Source organism: Capricornis sumatraensis, chromosome 9, assembly GCF_032405125.1.
Source record: "Capricornis sumatraensis isolate serow.1 chromosome 9, serow.2, whole genome shotgun sequence".
In the NCBI taxonomy this organism is placed as follows: Eukaryota; Metazoa; Chordata; class Mammalia; order Artiodactyla; family Bovidae; genus Capricornis; species Capricornis sumatraensis.
Genome location: NC_091077.1, coordinates 50,890,535 through 50,911,778, shown reverse-complemented (window position 1 = coordinate 50,911,778; position 21,244 = coordinate 50,890,535). Strand labels below are relative to the sequence as shown.

Genomic DNA, 21,244 nt, shown 5'->3' with positions numbered 1-21,244 from the left:
GAAAAAAATAATTTTGGACAGTGATAAGCACTAGGAAGAAAATGGAAATGGAGCTCTGAGGAAGAGGGATTGGAAGGGGGCCTCCCTGAAAGAACATGAAGGCTGATGCCTGTTTATGAAAATGGGCCCATGTGAGAGGATCTGTAGGGAAGCAAGTTCTGGGCAGAGGGCAGAGCAAGGCCGAAGACTCTTAGGTGGCAATGGGCTTCATGCATTTAAGACATGGGAAGATGACCAGCTTAGCTTAAGAGAGATGAACACAGAGGTGAAAGGAAGGCGACAAAACTGAGGAGTCAGGAGGGGCCAGGTCATAAGGGCCTTGTAACCGTATTTATGGGCGAGCTGCTGCATGGAGAATGGACTGCAGGGGGCAAAAATGGCCACAGGGAGATCAGTGATGAGGCTGTTAGGTGAGAAAAGGGGTGACCATATACGATTTGTTGTCTAAACCAAGACACTTATACAAGCAAACAGGGGTACCACAAATAATCAAACAGGGACAACCGGAATAACCAGGCCTCGGCACTGACAAAGCTCTAGCTGCAGTCATCTTCCCCAGCTGGGACTGTCACAGGAAGTGCCGCAGTTTTTAGCAGTTCTGTTCTGACACAGAGCTCCCAGCTCCAGGAGATGGAATCACTTTTCTGTTTGCCCAGGCCCTGGCCTGATGCCCCATGCCTGAGCATTTGGTTTTTGTCTAGAGGCCACGGGTTACAGTTGCAGCACAAATGGGGCAGGAAGCCCTTTCCCCTGGTATGGGGGCTGCCCACTCTCAGCAACAACCAACAGGACAGGAGTGAAAGCGCTAACAGAGAGTGCGTGGCCACCGCTTCTCAAGGCAGTGTGGAGAGGCAGGAAGCCAGAAAGGCATGCACAAGCTCTCAGTTCCAGAGCAGGGATTCTTAACTCAGACTTGAGGAGGTCTGTGAAGCAGGTGAGAGGGTCCTAACCTTTCATCAGATTCTCAAACCAAAAACGCCAAAAAAGATAAAGAACCTTTGTTCTAGAGAGTAGGGGTTCTCACTCTTCAGTGTGCATCAGAGTCTCCTGGAAGGCTTGCTTCAACAGGGACTGCTGATTTCAGGCAGGTTCTGATTCAGTTCTGTCTGGAGTCTGGACCAAGAATTTGCACTTCTAACAATTTCCAGTGGGGTGCTAATGCTCTTGGGTGAGGGAACACCCATGAGAATCACTGCTTTAGAGGATACAAGAAACATGAGGGATTATGAGAGTCCTTTTTCAGACAAGAGTTCTAACAGATACCATAGCCCTCTAAACCAGCCCTAAGTCCCAAAGAATTTCATATTTTGTATTTGGAAGAAGCCCCTAGGAGAGTGACACTCAGGACCTTCCCTTAGAGCTCAGGAAGCATCTGGGAAATAGCATTTTTGGAGGATGCTAAGTGCCTTCAGAAACGTTACAAGCCCAAGCAAAACTCTAAGCTGGAAACTACATGGCTGGCCCTGACGGATCCAATTACTGGGCCATTTATTGGCAAGTACTGAGGTTTAGAGAATCTGGGCAGACCCAGATCTCTCCTGGAAGCTGCCTCCTGTTCTCTTTTGAGCCTGTATCTGCAGCCAAGTGGGCCCAGATAGGAGGTCAGCCATAAGGAAGACAGAGGGTATCTGTTGGGGGTATAACTTGGGGACAAGAAAGGAATCAACAGCTCCACTGGACAGAACTGAAGGGCTCATTCACAGGGCTCTTTGATCAGGTCATTGTCATGAAGATGAGAAGAGGCAGGAATAGTACCTAGCACTGTACTTTAAGCAAGAGCAGTGGAGAGAGGCCTGGAAGGGCCATTCGCCATGTTTCCTCAGACCTTGTCTGAGTAAGTCACTCCCCCATGAAAGTGGAGGGGGAAATGAAAATATAGATTCATTCATGAATCAACCTTCAGAATAGGAAGTGTGGCTTGTGAGCTATACAGAGAAATCTTCCTTTACTTCAGGGAGCATTGGCTTTGCCCTCCAGCTGAATACATCCCAAGCTAAGGCACTGTCAGAGTCAGGGAGTCCCTAGGAGTTAGGGGAAGAGGAGGCGCTAGAGTGACTGAGACCAAGGGGGTCCTTGGCATCATCTGCCAGGACGTGTGACTTGAATTCTGACTGTGTGACCCAGGCATGTTACTTGATCTCTTTGTGTCTTAGTTTCCTCTTCTGTAAAATGGGGGTAATAATAGTGCTTGTTTCATAGGGTAAGATTTAATGAAATAACCTAGACAAAACACTTAGCTTGCACATTTTAAGCACTCAACATTGAGCTTTTTTTTTTAAGTGAGGGGCTTGGAAAAATTTAGGATGGTGGCAGTACATACTCACCCTCAGTGTCACTGCCAGAGGCAGAAAGAGAAGGCCAGCTGAGCCTGGAGCTGCTGCCAGTCTCCCTGGGAGGCTGACAAAGAAATTCCTGCTTCCTGGGGAAGGTCTGAGTTGTGAGCTAAGCAAGCAGGAAGAGTCAGGATTCCTAGGATGGTGGGGTTAACTAGACAACTCTGCTGGCTGTGAGGTGGGGATATCCTGCTCTTTAAAATATTGCAACATTCAGTGAGCCTTTTTGTGACATTTTCCCACTGCCAACCTAAGTGCCAAATGGCCTGATTTGAACAAATCAAAATGAATGAAAATCAAAGCTGGTAGGAAAATGGGAATGACATTATTGGAAACACTCCAGAGATTTGCAAAAATAAGGTAAAATCCCCATTTTTAGAGGGAAAAATCAGTGGTTCCTTCTCAAGTTCCTGAAGTGTGGGGGATGGTGCTGAAGTGAAATGAAAGCAGTAGTGCCTGTGCTAACCCTGAGGTTAGCTAGCAGACAAAAAGAGCTCTCCTTCCTCTGATCCCATAAGAGCAGAACCTCTTCCAAAACCCAGTACCCCAAATCAGAAAGTCCTGTCTGCTTAGAAGGAAACTGTTACCGGCACTAGGAACAGAGTTCTAAAAAAATGCAAAAGAGCCAAAGTAAATGACATACTACATGGTTAAATGAAAGTTAACATTCATTGGAGGTGGGGGTGGGGAGAGATTGCCAATTTTATCACTTTAGAAAAGTGCTAAATAAAAATGGCTAATAGTTCTGTTGACCATGCTGGGCCCCTTTCCTCAGGGGCTCCCATGGGCCCATAATTCTTGCCCTAGAGTTCAGACCCATCCCAAGTCTGGGATGTTCCCCTGAAGCCCTGCAACAGAATCTCACCTCCACCTCTCCAAAATGACCTGAGGGCATATTCCCCTAGGTCAGGGATTCCCATTTGGAATCTTTCCAAGATTAAGGCCACGGGACAGTTAGGAAGGGGCCTGGCTTCTGGCTTTTCACTCCCTTTTACCTTACCACAAATCGTGGCTGGAGTTTCTACCACAATCTCCAATACTAGAGAGTCCTCCTCTGGGACAAGCCCAGGAGTTTGTCTGACTCTACATTGAGGTGAGAGGGGGAATCTTTAGGAAGTACTCATCTGTCCTCTGCGTGCCACCTAAATCAGAGGCACTGCCACCTGCCCTACCCATGCAAAACCGAGGCCCCTCTGTTTTAAGTCTGTGCTATTTTTATAGGAGTTGGTGGTTGTCAGGTGTGGAAGCTGGTCCAACAGCTGGCTAGCTGTGACTGTCTTCCAATGGTCTGCTGCTCTCTGCAAAGGAGAGCCATTTCAGCAAGAAAAAATCCAAACAACAACAGGAAAGCTTTCTTGGAATTTACTCAAGGAAGCCTGAAACTGTGTTACTGCGCACGTGAGATATTTCAATGACCATGCATCAGTTTTTGGAATATAACTACTGTTATACACATGTATATGTGTATATTTATTTATTTGGTTGTCTTTTTTTTGGCCATGCTGCACAGCATGCAGGAGCTTATTAGGTTGGTGCAAACGTAACTGCGGTTTTTGCATTGTTGAAATTTGCCGTTTGATATTGGAATATATTCTTAAATAAATGTGGTTATGTTGTACATCATTTTAATGTGCATTTCTCACTTTATTTTTTGGTAATGACTTATTAATTGCTGTTTATTTTAGATTTATTTGAGACTATGGAAATGGTAGACAAAAAGCAAAATTGAGCGATTTTCTTATTAGAGTTCAAAATGGGTCATAAAGCAGCAGAGACAACTTGCCACATCAATGCATTTGGCCCAGGAACTGCTAACAAATGTATAGTGGTAGTGCAAGAAGTTTTGCAAAGACGAGAGCCTTGAAGATGAGGAGCGTAGTGGATGGCCTTCAGAAGCTGACAACAACCGAGAGCAATCACTGAAGCTGATCCTTTTATAACTACATAAGAAGTTGCCGAAGAACTCAGTGTTGACCATTCTATGGTCATTAAGCATTTGAAGCAAATTGGAAGGTGAAAAAGCAATAAGTGAGTGCCTCATGAGCTGACCGAAAATTTTTTTTAAATCGTCGTTTTGAAGAGCTGTCTTCTCTTATTCTATGTAACAACAAGCCATTTCTCTATTGGATTGTGACAAGAAATGAAGAGTGGATTTTATACGACAACGAGTGACAACCAGCTCAGTGGTTGGACCAAGAAGCTCCAAAGCACTTACCATGGCCAAACGTGCACCAAAAAAGGTCAAGTCATTGTTCGGCAGTCTGCTGCCTGTCTGATCCACTACAGTTTTCTGAATCCTGGAGAAACCATTGCATCTGAGAAGTACGCTCAGCAAATCGATGAGATGCACAGAAAACTGCAATGCCTCCAGCCAGCATTAGTCAACAGAAAGGGCCCAATTCTTCTCCTCGACAACACCTGACCACATTACACAACCAATGCTTCAAAAGTTGAATGAACTGGGCTACGAAGTTTTGCTTCATCCGCCATATTCACCTGACCTCTCGCAAACCGACTACCACTTCTTCAAGAACTTGACAACTTTTTGCAGGGAAATGCTTCCACAACCAGCAGGAGGCAGAAAATCCTTCCCAGGAGTTTGTCCAATCCCTAAGCATGGATTTTTACACTATAGGAATAAACAAACTTATTTCTCATTGGCAAAAATGTGTTAATTGTAATGATTCCTGTTTCGATTAATAAAGAAGTGTTTGAGTCTAGTTATAATGATTTAAAATTCACACCTCAAAACCGCAATTACTTTTGTACCAACCAAAACAGCTCCCCAACCAGGGATTAAACACATGCTCCTTGCATTCGAAGTGCAAAGAAAAAAATCTTTTATAGTGTGATTTTTGCAGGAACTTTGTTTCTGCAACCACTTGTTCTAAGCCTTCTCATATCCAGCCTAAAAGTAACTGAAAGCACCAGAAAAGATAAATTGAGGAGAAAGCAGAAATCCAAACTTCCAACTCCATTTCTAGAGGTTGAGCAAAATACCATACAACTGAAGCCACTGCTGGTTTCTGAGTTAAGAGGCCAAAACAGATATAGCTCTTTTTGGTCAGATAATCTAATCTTCTATGAGAAGGTCCCATTAAAATTATTCTGAAAATCACTCCTGTGGCACATTTTTATTGGTAACTTCTTTCACTAAAAAAGCAGTTTCAAAAGGATCTTATTTTCAAGCACAACTATTACTTTCTGCCGAGGATTCTCTTCATCTTTTGTCATGACTCTTTTGTAACCCAAACCAACTTCAAATTTAAACGACAAAAAACAAAAAGCTTCCAGTGGAAAAGGGGAATAGTCTGTGGGAAAAGTTTTTCCTTCTCTTTAGTCGTGATGACTTGGTTAACCATCCCACCACCAGAGAATTTTTAAAACGGACTTAAGAAGCAAGATAGGGAAGCCATTCACATAAAATCTAATTTGTTTTAAAATAGGAAAGTTTTCCAGTGTGAGACAGCACACCTAATGCCTGAAGCAAATCAATTATCAGACAAATATACCTGCTACTGAACCCTTAAAATGGTTTTTATTAAAAAAAAAAAAAATCCAAGAGCAACCATAACCACCCCCACCAAAGGCACTGAAACAAAAGACTGATCTGTTTATACGGTCACATGAAAAATAAACATCTTTATTTTTTTGCCTACTTTATTTCATTTTTTTCAAATAAAATTTTAAATCTGTACAAAGTATACTGTTACAGTATATATTTTTTAAGAATCAATGCCTAAAAGAATCACAATACTTCAATAAGCAGTACAGCAGACCTCGCTAGTTTCAGCTTTGATATTGAACAAACTCAAGCTGGCTGATGCACAACACATTTGCTTGGTTTCCACATGGTGAGTTCCCAGCACTGAGATGGGAGGACACAACAGCAAGTATGGTTATATTACAGCCCGACACACTGCGCTTCTTCATGTGATGATAGCTGCACAGATTTAATACAGAATGCTCAAATTTACTTTTTAAATTGCATTTGCTTACTTCTTAGTTGGCAAAATTCAGCATTCTTAATGGGGTCCCCAAACAGTGCAAATTAATGATATTCTACTGTATAATTGGCACATCTCCAATAAGGATTAACTTGTAAACTCAAAGAATATTACAACTTTGTCCTAAATTTTAACTAATATACATCTGGTCCATTTAACCAAAGTCGTTTTGGAAAGATATTAAAGAACAATTCTATTTCTGAAAGGATATTGTTTTGACCATTCTTTAGAGAAGATAAATTTTTAAATTGTCATTAAAATGTTTTACTATAAAAATTTTACAAACTTGATTAGAAATTTCAAGATTATGATTCACAGCAGACAAATACAAACTGTTCATATTCCAACAATACCTACTCTTAGGCTTTCAGAGCACAACCATGTCAGCTGTGTTAACTAAAATTTTGAACAGTGTACTAAATTTATAAGTGGTGCTGGGTCTAGCAAGTGTAAATACACAGTGTATTTTAATGAAAAGAATTGTCTTCTTTATACTTTATTTGTTTTCCCATAAGGAAACATTAATGTTTACATTCTTTAATAAAGTTAATCTTACATCAGAATATAACTTAATACTGTCAGCAACAGGGACCACACACAGTAAATAAGAAGCACATTTAAAATAAGTCTGAATTCACATAGATTAACATTTGTTGGTTAATAAAATATCGACAGTATTACAATCTTACAATATTTACAGTAAGAAAAATCTAGAGTAATATATACCTTTCACAGCAGGATTCCTTTTTTTTAAATTATTATTTCTTCCAGTTTGGGATTGTGTATACACAAAAAGCTCAAATAAAGCAACTCTGCAATATAATCTTAAAATAATGGCTACTGAGGGAAATTCTATCACAACCATTGAAAATAATGGTGACTTTTCACGGAGTCTGTGGCATCTGAGAACCTAGTTAATTAACCAAAGTCTTGCTCAAACCAGCCTCAGTTACCCAGATTAAAGCTGCAGAACTCCGGCCTTCCCTGACTGCTAAAAACCCAACAGATTTTCTCAACATGCTATAAGAAAAGAGGGAAAATAGGTCTCAGTTCACACCTCATGGCTGGAAGCCTCTGACCAGTGTACATTCCCAACTTATGCTAAAAAGAGGGCCAACTTCATCCCTAAATCATCACAAGAGTTTACCCTCCTACTATAGGGCACTGTGATACCAAGCTCACTCATTCCTCAACCTTCCAGCACTAGGATAAGGCATGAACTTGGCCCATATAATACACACCAGCATCTTAAAGACTTGGGATCAGGGCAAAGAAATATACCAGTGCAGTCTGCACTGAGATCAACAGGGAAAATGGGAAGCGATGCACATTTCCGATTAGAATGGCAAGAAGACCCACATCCCTAAACTGGAATTTGGCCAGGGCATCAGAGTTAGCACCCCCTCTCTGAGTACCACAAGCGATCAGGATGTGTGCTCTGGGCCTCCTCCAAGAGAGAGCATCTACAGGAAGTAACACCATGTGGGACATTAGCTCAGCGATGACTCCCAAGAAAGCAGATACAATTCTTGAATCTGGGGCTGTCCACAGCTCCTGAGGTCGCTCATCAGAGCTGTGACCTGTCCCAACCCTGCTTAACTTTAAGAGATCTGATGGGCACAGAGCACTCAGGGATACGGCTGCTGGCTACTTTGGACTCTAGATCTCACAGGTAATCAACAGGTATCTGAGATTGAATTAGCAAACTGTACCATAGCTCCTTAAACAGACACTGTCAGGTTTGAAATCATGTCAAGCATGAACCTTCACTGTCAGGTCAGAAATCAAAGTGGGAGTTTTCCCACATCAGCCAAGGTTATTTTGTCAAAACCTTAGAGGAGTTGGACAGTTTTTCATGTTGCAGGTGATTAGTTTACTTATTTAGTCAAGCTGGATTGGCAAACCAGACTGATTTATTTAGTTAGCTTTGTTTTTTTGATTCCTATGTATGTGTTAACCCAAAGCTGTTCTATTTGGGCTAAATACACTGACAGAGAAAATTCAAACGACAAAAGTTCTCAGCAAACTTTTGTGGCATTTTCTTTTTGGATGTCAATGCAAGATCTAAAGGTATTTCTACCCAACAAAGTCTGTTTAAGTTGTTTAATGTTGTTTCCTTTTTGGTCCTATACAGAATGCTATGACTTCTATATAGGTCTGAATGCTGCTCCATGTAGATTCCTTCTGTATATCTAAAAATATATACTTTTCAGTAGTTCAATACATGGTTAATCTTCCCACAGAGGAAGATTTTTGTAATCACATGTTGCAAAGTAGAAAAACATCTCCTTTCTAAGAAAGGAAATACGTATACTTTCCTAATGTACACTTTTGAATAAGCCCAAAGGCATGCACCAAAAATCATTATTAAAACTAATACATGCACTAAAATGGTATACAGTTAGACTTAAATAAGGTGCTGCTTTTTCAATTTTTCAATTTGAAGAAGACATTTTGTCAGTCTGTTGACTCAAATATCTCTCCCCAACCACCCACCCACCCCACTCCATGGCATCAAGAGAGAAAAATAAAAAGTATGCATAAACCTTTAAACTATTCTTTATAGGGGGAAAGGACAGATATATCAACTATCCTATTCATACACTGGATTCCCAGTTTTAAATAAAACCAATACTTACTGGTAAAAATTGTCAAAGCTAACACATCCAAACAAATGTTACTAGTAAATAATGTTCTACACTATGTAGAATAATTTACTTTGGTTTTATGTACTTTCTCAAAAACAATACCGGTGTCCCATACGTCACCAAACTGATGTGTTCCAGCAAAGTTGTAAGGCAAATCTTTTTCTTCCCTAGTGACATCTTGTTTCCCAACAGACAAAACTAAAATCTTTTGGTGAGGAAGGGGTTAAGATAATGGCTAACCCCTTGGCATCCTGAGCATTGTGGTTTATCAAACTCTACCCTGCTAGAAGCTGTCAGGCACCCTGACCCCTGCCTTGAACCAGGAGTGGCTCCCATGTTTAGAGATGCCCTAACTCCTTAGATATCACTCTCAGAACTTCGCTGCTCTCTTCCTTCTCTCTGGTTGTTAGAATGTCTAGAAAAGCTGTCTAGAATGTCACATTTTGTGAGTAGGGGCCACCATCTAACAGTCATTCCAATCTGAAATGTTTTATGCCAATACTTAGTTCCTAATTTTATCAATTAATTGCATTAAAATTTTCTCTACGGAGTTTAGAGCAGAGATCCTTAACTTGGATTCCAGAAGATGTGTGATGCCCCTGAGGTTGTATGCAAAATTAACTGTGTATGTGGTATTTTCTTTCTGGGGGGAGCGTCTATCACTCTTATCTGATAATCAAAGGTATCTGTGACCCCAAAAAGATGATACAGGGACTTAAGAGGGCTACCCGTAATTTGTTTCATTCTAGGATTGGGAAATAGGGTCAAAAAAACTAAAAATGTCCTCAAAAAGTAGGGGGGCATATTGTTGATCTTTTCCCTTTATTCATATTTGGGAAATAAGTGCTTCAAACTAGAAAAAATAATTAAGCTGATTAAACCCTATTTAAAAATAAAGCCACTTTCTAAAATTTTTTCATTTTCCATATATGATAAATTTAGTCTCCAAGAAAAGGTTTGGAGACTGAATATTTCTCTTTTCCCAAAGAAAATTCATAGATATACTACTGATCATCATCCACATTTAACCCAAGACAACATAAAACTTAAGACAACTATAAAAGCCTTTAAGTTACAGTTTTGAATAAAGGATTATCTAGAGTCAAATACACATTTGTCAACATTCATTTCCCAAAATTGGTCCATATTTAGATAACTATCGGGCACATTTCCACTAGATAAACCTCAAGTCTGAACAATGGAAGTTTATAACTTTCTACCTTAATTAAAAACAAAGCCACAAAGTTCCACAATAGAGTCCAGCCACACACATTCACACTATGTCATAGAGAACTTTCTCATTTCAAATACATCACTGAATTTTCAACAGAATTTGCAAACTTAAGATCCAGAATAAATAGCAAAACGTGCTGAGAAGAGCATGTCGAGAATTAAAACACCACCCCCTGCCGCACCCCTTCCATCCAGAAACACACTCAGGCATTCCAAAAATAAACCAGCTCTGAAGAGAGGCCTCTAGCTTGTTGGTTTTAAGTATGAAGCTCCTAAAAGGCTATGGGAGAGGGAGTATAAAATGAAATAATAATTTACAAAAAATAATTTCAGTCAAAACACATTTCTGTTCTATTGACAAAACTGTCTTTTTTTTTTTTTTTTTTTTTGCAATTCCAAACACTGTCGCGCAATCTAAGACAAAAAATATGTTCACAGGTACGCTTTTTGTTCTCCTACTCTTTCTAGAGTACATCTTGAGGTTATACGAATGCCTCTAGTTAAAATAAAGTCTCTTATCCCTTGCTACCCCCCTCCTCAAAAAGTGAGTCAACCTTGAATTCCAAAAAGGAATATTCATCTAATATAGTTATTTCAACACCAGTTATATCACATAGACCATAAGGAAACTCCATGAGTATTATGGAAAACTACATGAAAGAGGGAGCTGCCACTTGCCACCCACTTTACTTTCAGCTTTTTAAGCCAATGCCCAGCTAGACTCAAATCTCACTGACTTCACTGAAAATAAATTAACACTCCAAAATCAGGCCATTTCAGGCTGGAAATTGGATCTCAAAGACATCACTTCATATATATATGTATGTATATATATTTTTTCTACCCTTTCACTTTGTCTATTCAAATAGTTTAATAAAACTCACATTTACAAAGGATTTTATTGGCAAATAAAGGCCCATATTAAAAATTTTATCAAAACAAATTTTTGTTCTACATAGCTAACACTACGAAATATTTTCTTGGACTTATAAAGAATATTTAATTGCATATAAGTTTTGCTTTGGGTGGGATATTGAAAACGTAAGAAATTAGAAAAGACTAGAAACAAAAGTGAAAGTGACTAGTCTTAACTTTCAAAAAATCAAGTGCAAAGATAAATAGTGCAAATAATGAAAACTAGAAATTTTATAGGCAACTTTACAGTCTTTCCTGCTTTTGCACTTTTACATACTGACAACTTTATAAACCCTAACAACTGTATGCAGCATGGAAATGGGCTATCATTTATCTCTATTGACTAGACTCAAGGAAGCCTTTCAAAGACTTGTCTCACAGTCATTTAAATCACTGGTTCTTGACACAGGTTTGGGAATTCACTTTTTTTAAACAATTCCTAAGGGAGGGGTTATTTAAGAAGGCTCTGCACTGACTTAAGTTATAGTATGTAATCATCATAATTTAAAATCTGACATATAATACTACTGGATGAAAATCATACTAACTGCCAACTCTACAAAATAAGTTAAAATAAAAATAATTGTTATTATTAATGTATTTGACATTTATAAAAAAAATTACATTCCAAATACAAAATCAGAACCTCTTTTTAAAAAGTTATCTTTAAGAGGTTTTATCACTAAAATATACAGATTTGGGTAAAATGAAACATTAATCTGTCAAAATCACTGAGATTAAGTCCATACCAAACTAGAAAACAGTCAATTCAAATATAGTTGAATAGTGTAACTTTAAAAACAAGTATTATAGCAACTTTTCATCTTATCAAAATGTTACTGGGATACTGAGACACAATCAGTTTCACCCTACAAAGGACATAAGAACTTCCAAGATATACTAAATTATATTATTATTATTTGCCACCAATGAACTCTTGGGATACAATTTTAAAGTAACATAGAAAGTGGAAAAATAAACAGAAACTTGAGTTTGAGGGCGGGTATGTTGCCTAATTTCAGAAATATATATTCTTGAGGGTCTCATAAGGGCCACAATGTTAAATAGTTGCTAGGATTGCAAACAGAAAACAAATAGAAAAGACACCTAAGATTTCAATTCACTGTTTTTAACCTGGTTTATTGTACTTCTAGAAATTTATGTGGAACAAAGGCTCAAGGTTCTATAAAGCAAGGCATAATATGGATCTTTGTGGACTGCAAAACTGAATAATTTGATCTAAAGAACATTTTGAAAAGCAAATGTAAACTACATTGTAACATGAGTTCAGGAGAATAGTCTGTATGATAAAATATTTCTGAAAGTTTAAAAATAAATGTGAAAAACTTTGAAACTTTTTAAATTTCTTCCCCTCAAAATAAGTCTCTAGCACCATTTGCCTTAACCAGAAAAGTTGCCATTCCACAATTGTGCTATTTATATTTGTCCAGAAAAGCAAATATCCTATACCTGAAAACAGATTTATATACTGCATCATCATCATCATCATCATAACAGACCAACAGCTCTCTCATAACCAACAAGGGACCCTTTTTTTCTGAAAACTTCTTTATTGAACATCAGCTTCACTGTCCTTAGCAAACAACTCTCATTTAAATTCAGTGTCTTTTCCTACCTCTAGTAAAAATTTCTCCCACTTTACCTCCAAACTATTCCCTTGTATACCTCTTACACTTCCATTCATAAACACTTTAAACAGCTCTCCCCCTTTCTGCTCTTAAATTTCCAAACCAATAAGTCTCAGCTCCAAGAACTTACCTAAAATACACATACTTCTTACTTTCTTCAATTCATACATATCTTAACAATGTCAATGCTCTTCAAACTGCCAACTTAAGACTATAGGGAAGACAGCAGTCAGAAAAAACTGCCCAATTTACCTCATAATACAGAAATCTTTCTGGGATCAGTTAACTATGTTCTTTTCTAAGGCAGGAGTCAGGAATTTCTTTACTTCCTTCTTGAGGAGGTAAACTGGAGTGCCACTGACAGGCCTATGGCCAGAAGTATAAAAGAGAGCAAAACAAGGAAAAAGGAGAATGGGAAAAAGAAAATTCCAGTGTATAGGGTAGGGAGGTAGGTCAAATGTCACCAACAACTACCTGCACTGGAAACTGCCAATCCACTCCAGCTCAAGAGGAGTTTGATCCATTCCCCAATACGACTATTAACTCATCAGCGGATGGCCATCACTGAGCTGGTCAACGTGAATACCTAAGTCACCTGTCCTGTAAGTTTGACTGCTACTTCGTAATAAGAACCTAAGTCCTCTTAGGATTTTTCTGTGTTAATCCAGTTTAGAGCAAAACACATGCTAACAAGAGTATTTCCAGGTTTCTCACAATTCTAGAATATAAAGGTTTGGTCCTTGAACTTGGAGGCTTCTTAAATTATTAAAGCACACCCTAAATCAAGAAAATTAAACTCTTCAGCTTAAATTTTTTCTAGGAAATGCTATAAAAATTTATAAGCAAATTACTAATAACCACCGAAACAAAGTATATACTCATGAAAATGCAAAAATCTTGCCATTCCAAAATGAGTAAAATCTTTCTGGTCCATAAGAAGTACTTTGTTTTACACAGAGGATCACCACCATGTTTCTACCTATCAAACAAGACAATTTTCCACAAAAGTAAAGCACATCAGGAAAAAAGAAAGAAAATAAATACCAAACACAATATGGGGACAAAATAAAAATGAGTAGCTATGAAATTCTTTTTAAGAAAAATATTTCTGACAAGTGACCTTTGCCATATTCAACCTTCCTAAAGATATAAATTGCCTAGGACCATCCAACATCAAAATTTGTAGTCAGTTTAGCAACTGAAAGGTAACAAACTGTTGGCTTGAAACCAATCATATATTTCACTTTTTACCTGGTTCCTGCATTATGAAATTCTGCCTGACTCATGCTAATGCTAACTTAGATGATCGCCATAGTAATGAAATTTCTGCTCTAAAAGAGCCTGTCAAAGGGCCTAGGCCTTAAATTTAGGTTTTATTTTAGGAGCAAATAACTCTTCAAACGTTAAAATCAACTTTTCTTAAAGATTTATTGCAAATCCTTTATATTAATGTTGCTGGGTAAAAATAGTGATTTTAATAGCAGTGATCACTTAAGTTTCACATAATTTCATTATGAATGGTCTAAATTTGGTTAACTTTCAATGAAAATAAATATTATATGATTTAAAAGTAGATAAACTTTAACAAACACGTTTGCACAAATTACTTTAGTGAATTTATTCACTTAAGCAATTCTAATAAATTCTCTTTCCTATTCGTTTTACTCTCATGGCGAAGTGCGCATATATAAATATATATCTACAAATCGTTGATATCCAATTTTAGGGATCATCAACTATAAATGTTATACTCAGTTATTACCAACCTTTTTCAAACTTAAGTGGCTAAAGATTCTCTTAATATTCTTTTATATAAGAAAGCAGGATCTCATTCTGATACTGAAAATGAAAAAAGTCATCAGATTTGGTATCTCATTTTTTATAGGGGAAAAAATCTTAAAAGTACGTTCACATGTAAAATAAGACAAATCAGGGAGCTACGAAAGCCACCAGAACAACAATTTCAGAAATCTCCACTCTGAAATCATATGGAAATGTATGTATGTGTAACATGAAAGAATGAGTGGGAATACTGAAGACAGTGCGAACCATATGTGTGGTGGTTTAGTTGGTAAGTCATGTCCAGCTCTTGCAACCCCATGGACTGTAGCCTGCCGGGCTCCTCTGTCCATGGGACTCTCCAGGCAAGAATACTGGAGTGGGCTGCCATTTGTTCCACCATGTGTGGGAGATAAAAATAATCATGCCCATGGTGGGGTCAATCATGGCTGGCAGATAACCCAAAATATAAAAGAAAAAAGTTCAGAGAGTTTCAACATTGCTAAATAGAAAATGTTGAAAGCACAGGAAAAAAATGAACAAGACAACCCCCACAAACATCAAGTTTCATAGGAAAAAAGGTAGGAAAAAAGAGACCTATACATCTTTTTTAATATACCAAATCTTAACTGACTTAAAGATTATATAAAGTAGTTGGGTCATGGTACCCACCCATATTCTCATTATCAATGGACTTATCTTTTTCCCTCCCTTCCACCCAAATTTAGTTGTTCCTGCAGAAAATGTACAGCATTCCTATATCAATAAGTATAAGAAATGAAAACAGTGAGTACAACTGATATAGATCCATTGACTTTTATTACAAATGTACTTGATCACTTGGCTTCAAAAAGTTTAAAATCAATACCCTATTTTCTGTATGCCAGTACAAAGCAAACTGTTTTACAAATTAAATACCTAAAAATTTGACAAAAATATTAAAATTTGATGAAAAACAATTATAAAAATCCTTAATCTCTCTCTTCAAAAAAGGAGGCAGTCTTCCCAGTCCTATTGTACAATATTAATAATATTCACCATTTTTAGAATAGGTAGCTAAATTATATTTTTTCTGTTAGCATACAAAACTCTTAGACTAATAGATTTTATTTGTATATGCTCCAGTTAAGTTTGTGAATGCCATCTGTTTGCAATATAATCAACTATCTTTAATTGAGTCCTAATTTACACTTATTTAATAATTTGCATAGTTTAAAAGGGAAAAAGGTTATTCTATAACTAATTATCATAGGCTATTACAGTGCTATTTTTCAAGGCAACAAGTACTTGCTCCCAAATGAAATTATCTCTCTTCTTTAGGCAGGGGTTAAAATTACTAGCAGCTTTCTCCATCACCTGAAAAACCAAATTGCGATAGTTATCCATCTCTAGATGTGAAGGCCTATAAAATACATTGATATATTTTTCACTTTGAGTCAAATTTCAACCCCTGCATGGGACAACTACAAAGTGAGACTTTCACGGTTTTTTATTTCCCTGTTGGTTTTGGTTTCTACTCTCCATGGCTTTTGAGAAGCTGGAAAAGTCTGTCTTTCTGACTCACATTGTCTTTTTTTCCATTTGGCAAATATTCATCTACCTCCAATCTGTTATCTAGTGGAGGAAAAGCCAACATGGCTTTTCTTATGAACTTCCTTTGTTGTCAAAGGCATGTATAATGATTTCTACAGTTCTGGTTAGTTAACTTTAGCTCCCTCTGTGGCTGGATGACTGCTGCTTCCAACATCAGCATGATAAATAGGAGGCACAAATAAAAAGTAGCTTAAAAAAAGATTTGGTGACTTAAAAAAAAAAGAAAAAAACAAACAATACCAAACACACACACTTATATGGGCATTTAAAATCTGGTGGCTGATCTCTGGATTAAATTACTTGACAATGTCTCTCATTTTAAAGAATGTAATGCATTTCAAGTGTTCTTTTATACTTAGGCAAATAGTATAGTTTAACCAAGCTCTTGGACCTTAATTGTAAGACAAAGCAGATCATTAAAAATAAGGCATACTTGTCATGAATTAAGTTTTGTTTACATGTTTCTGGCACATTTGATCATACTGTCTTCTATGAATAACACATATGGTCAAATATACCATTTCCTTTTTTGTTTCAGCACAAACAGGGTTTACCAACTAGTAAAATAAAAACAAGGAAAAACTCCAACATAAAACACTGAGTTATAGAACCTTGGTAAAGTACCGAGCACCTGGGGGGAAGGGTGGAAAAAGGATGAAACAGGAGAGGGGGGAAAGGGTAGGTTGGGGGTGCTTGGGGAGGTAAAGTGAGATGCAAAAAAAACAGCATCTTTACAGTCATTAGTCTTTTCTATGATCACGTCTTAAGTCTTAAAAGATCTGAATGCGGATTTCTTTTAAAATCCACTGACCATAAATCAGACACTGGTTTCAAAATCTTAGTAAGATTGTGTTTAACTGTTATAGTGTAAAGATAATTGCACAATATATGTGCTTCTTGATCCGGTAGGATTCCAAGCAGAATCTGAAGTCTATAGCTATGAAAGGCTTCACTTTAGGTAACTCGGACCCTAAAGAAAACCTCATGAAAGAACTCGCATCTCAAAGAAAGGACACTTTGCCTAAGTTTGCTGTGTTTTTGTTGACTTGCACTACTTATTGCTGGCTACTATGAAACACTGATCTAGGAGTATTCCAACAACCTGTAGTACAAGGCTTAACTTTAAGAAGCTATAGTAAACAAGAGACAAAATCAAAGCAATTCTCTTTCCTAACTAATAACAGCACAGAGAATGCAGTCTTTTCCATATCACAGTTAGAGTACAGTGAACAAAACAGCTCAACAAACCTTAAGACAAAAAAGTGCAGGTTATTAATGTTTACATGCAGTTGATAAGCATTCCAAATGTCACATTATGCACTGTAAAAGCTCAACTTTACTATGTGGAAATAAGAAAAATGCACCTTGGGGGGAAGGGGAAAAGCAATTTAATCATTTCCAGTGATTTTGTAAGTAAAGAAACTCCTAACTATTGTACGGTCACCTCATATTAAACATTGTATGAATATTAAAAGCAAACAATTTAATGGGAAAATGCACAGTACAATGGAAATAGCTTGTTATTCAACACATACAGTAGATCTCAAAAACAAAGACAACACACTCAACCAGGGAGCTTAAAAATACCAAATCAAAACCCAAAGAACCAGCAGAAAAGAAAATCCTTCAAAAAGACAACTGTTTCACCTTCCTAGGCCAATGCTTTACAATGTGAGAAGCACTGATACCTTCCAGCTCCTACAGGTGGTGTCTTCTACATACAGCAGTTAGATCTATATGGCTGGATTTGCCAAGATAACAATTCCATCCCCAGAACTATGTCAGACAAGACCCCTTTTTTTAAAAACCAAAATACTTTCTACAGAATTCCAAACCAAAATGTACTGTTTAAGGCATCTTTTTTTTTATAACATTTTCTCTTCACTCAAAGATGATAGTCATGCAGCAGTTTAATGATAAAAATATATTAATATTTTACTATACAGCAGCAAGAAGTTAGTTGTCAATTAAAAGCACACAAACATCTTTAAATGAAAACCTGTAAAAGACTATCGTTACAAACAATTTCAGTTTGGAGGACACCAGCTTGGTAAAGTGCTCTCCTAAGCTTTGCATTTTCATACCCTACACCTTGAATATATGAGTTATAGAACATACTTTTGATAGAAGGCTTGTACACTTGGGGAACACAAATACACTTAGCATATAATGTAGCCAGTAATAACTAGCACCACAGCTACATGGAAATCCTTTACATACACCAACTTGGCTTTCACTTTTAAAATGAAGCTCAGAATCCATGGCTCAGTAGGATAACTATAATTGTGTTGCTCTGCTTGTTAACAGGTCTACATAAGTTAATAGCACTGGCAAAAATCAAAGGATAGCTTCAGACCTTTTACAAGTTTAGGAGACAGTGCTAGTGACCACAAATAGACTCACTACCTGATGTCCAAGTACAGGTTCACTGGAAATTGCTGCACGTTAGTTAAGTTTTTAAAATCTTTCTACACATAATAAAAAAAATATATTATGAACGATACAAGTACATCTCATATACACAATAATGACAAAATGCCTACTCAAAGCAAACAGATGCAGAAAAATATTGTGGGAGATTTCCTTTTCTTTCTTTCTCTTTTTTCTTTTACTATTTGAATAACTTTGGTTCCAACCGTAAAAATCACAACTTAGCAAATTTCATTTAAATGCCTTTTTTAATAATTTCTTCATGTTCACAGAAGTTTCACTGACCATTTTTATATGTTTAAGGTCCAGATGCAATGCATATTGTATAAAAGAGAGCACTTATTGTTTACCTTGCATGAATTAAACCTACGTACCTTTAACTCTACAAACTTCTGCATAACATTTAGACAAAGCTCAGACACACAGCATGCCTAGCCCTCATATATATACACATCTCTAATCACAGGTATATAGGGTGTCAAATATACTATAATAACCTCCATGTAAGGTTTGAAATTTGGTAACAAAATGAGAAAAACTAAAAATATTATTTTACGTGTTCTAAAATATCTCTTTTTTGTGCTAAAGTCAAATGTTAGCTCAACATGAAAAGGACTTTTATATAATTCAGCAATATTATAATCTTGACCATTTTGCAAACACTTTTAATAATAATAGCTTAAACGTGTACAAAAGTTCTTGGTTAATTAGGGAAATAAACACTCAGTTCTTTATATTTTTTAATCAAGTAGGAAACACAGTTCATATAATGTTATTACTTTTTGTATTTTTTTTTGTTTTTTGTTTTTAGCAGCTGCTTACTGTTTTATATGGTGGATAAAGTGGACAACATCCAGCGATGGGTGGCAAGTCAAGAAGAGAAACTGTCAGTTGGTGGAGGTTCTGTGGGTGGTGCTCCCTTGGAGTTAACAGGTTTTTTTTTTTTTTTTTAACTTTTTTTACTTTTTATTTTCTCTCTTTCTTTACAGTATAGTTTCTCTGTGTGTGGCTGTGTGTGTGTGTGTGTGTGTGTGCATGTGTGTGTGGGTTTTTTCCATTCAGTTTGATCAATCTTCTTCCCCTTCTTCCTCACCCTGCAGCAGCAGGGTGGCAGCGGCTGTCTCCTCCTGCTGCTGCTGCTGCTGCTGGTGAAGCTGCTCACAGGCAGCTCGCTTCTCCCTCTGCTTCTCTTGAATCTTCTTCATCTCCTCCGAGTACTTGCAGAAGGTGTGTCCAAACTTGGCCCACACCTTGTAGGGCACGGTGATGGAGTTGCGGTAGGTGGGCTTCACCTCGCTCACTCGCATAAACACACCGTACTTGTTGGAGCCCACATCGAAGAAGAAGCGCTTGTTGTCCACAGTCAAGGAGGTGCCCTCGGGCAGCTCAGCCGGCTCCTCCTCCACTCCGTAGTCGTCGATGAGCTTGGCCAGAGCGTCGCGGAACTCGATGAGCCCCTGTGCGGGCAGTGCAATGGTCTGGCCCTGCGTGGAGCCCAGGCCGGGCCCCCGGTTAACCGTCTGGCGGATGCGCAGGAAGCGGCCGCGCTGGTTCTCCTTGAGATCCATGTAGTACTTGCGGTTCTCGCGCACCAGGAACTCGCTCTTGAGCGCCCGGCGCGGCTCGTCCTGCGCCTGGGCCAGGTCGGGCGGCTGGCTGGGGCCCAGCTGCGCGTAGTGCTCGATGAAGTCGCCCAGGTAGTCGCGGAACTCCACGGCCACTGACATGGAGAGAGTAAGGCGGCTCTTGTTGCCGCCCGCGCCCACCTCAGCGATCTTTAGAAAGCGGCCCTTGGCGTTCTGCTTCACGTCCAGGTAGAAGCGCTTATTCTGGATGTCCACCCGCTTGGAGGCCAGCTCCTGCGTCTCGTGCTGCAGCCCCCCCGGGGCCCCGCCGCCGCCGCCGCCGCCACTGCCGCCGCCGCCGCCCCCGCCGCCACCACCGCCCCCGCCGGAGCCCGAGCCTGGGTGCCCCAGGGAGCCGCCCGAGCCCAGCGCCGCACCACCCTGCTCGCTGCCGCTGTCTCGGTCCGCCATGATGCTGCGCTCCGCCGCCGCGCCGCCGCCGCCTGCCGCTCCGCCCGCCGCCGCCTCAGTCGCCTCAGCCGCCGCTGCTTTCCCTCCCCGGCTCCGCCTGCTGCCGCCGCAACCCCCACAGCCAGTCAGCCACTCTCGCGAGATCTGCGGGAGAGACGAGACAGACGAGACCCGGTAACAGGGCACTGACTCCCCAGTACAGTAGCAGGGCGCCCTACTGTACGCGCCCACCCGCCCGCCGGCACGTGACCCGTGCCCCCTCCCCGCTGCCAGTCCCCCATCCGCCCGCCCGCCAGGCGGCGCCCACCCACCGGCCCTCGCCCTACACCCCTGGCTGGGGGGTGGGGGGGATCAGGACGCGTCGCGTCGCAGCTGCTGCCGCCACGGCCGCCACCACTGTAGCTGTCGCTGTTGGCCAGACCCTGGGCAGCCTCGGCCCCGGGAGTTGGGGGACTAGGGGTAGGAAGGGGACTGCCATACTAAGCACAGGGAGCGGGCCTGAGCCCTGTTTTCCAGTGACCCCAAAGAGGATGCAGGAGGAGGGGCCTGCGTAGCGCAGTCGAACTGCTGCAGAGGGGACACCGAGTCACGGCAAACCCCTCCTCTGTGCGCCCCATCCAG

The 21,244-nt window shown here is 39.5% G+C and overlaps 2 protein-coding genes across 3 annotated transcripts; both read right to left on the bottom strand.

Moving 5' to 3' along the window:
- Window positions 1-6,085: 6,085 nt before the first annotated feature.
- On the bottom strand, window positions 6,086-6,316 carry IGIP (IgA inducing protein). Its single transcript, XM_068981258.1, has one exon. The coding sequence runs from the start codon at window positions 6,264-6,266 to the stop codon at window positions 6,123-6,125; it is 144 nt and encodes a 47-aa protein (XP_068837359.1). The 5' UTR covers window positions 6,267-6,316; the 3' UTR covers window positions 6,086-6,122.
- Window positions 6,317-18,497: 12,181 nt separating this feature from the next.
- On the bottom strand, window positions 18,498-20,623 carry PURA (purine rich element binding protein A). 2 transcript variants are annotated; one of them, XM_068980433.1, is made up of 2 exons: window positions 20,583-20,623; window positions 18,498-20,498 (listed from the first exon to the last, which is right to left on the bottom strand). In XM_068980433.1, the coding sequence occupies exons 1-2, from the start codon at window positions 20,621-20,623 to the stop codon at window positions 19,655-19,657; spliced, it is 885 nt and encodes a 294-aa protein (XP_068836534.1). In that variant the 3' UTR covers window positions 18,498-19,654. The 2 variants fall into 2 exon arrangements, with proteins under 2 accessions (XP_068836534.1, XP_068836533.1); XM_068980432.1 differs by having other exon boundaries at window positions 18,498-20,623.
- Window positions 20,624-21,244: the final 621 nt, after the last annotated feature.

Excerpts from the sequence above, each read along its gene's own strand:
- IGIP (XM_068981258.1), bottom strand. The coding sequence starts at position 6,266 with ATGAAGAAGCGCAGTGTGTCGGGCTGTAATATAACCATACTTGCTGTT.
- PURA (XM_068980432.1), bottom strand. The coding sequence starts at position 20,623 with ATGGCGGACCGAGACAGCGGCAGCGAGCAGGGTGGTGCGGCGCTGGGC.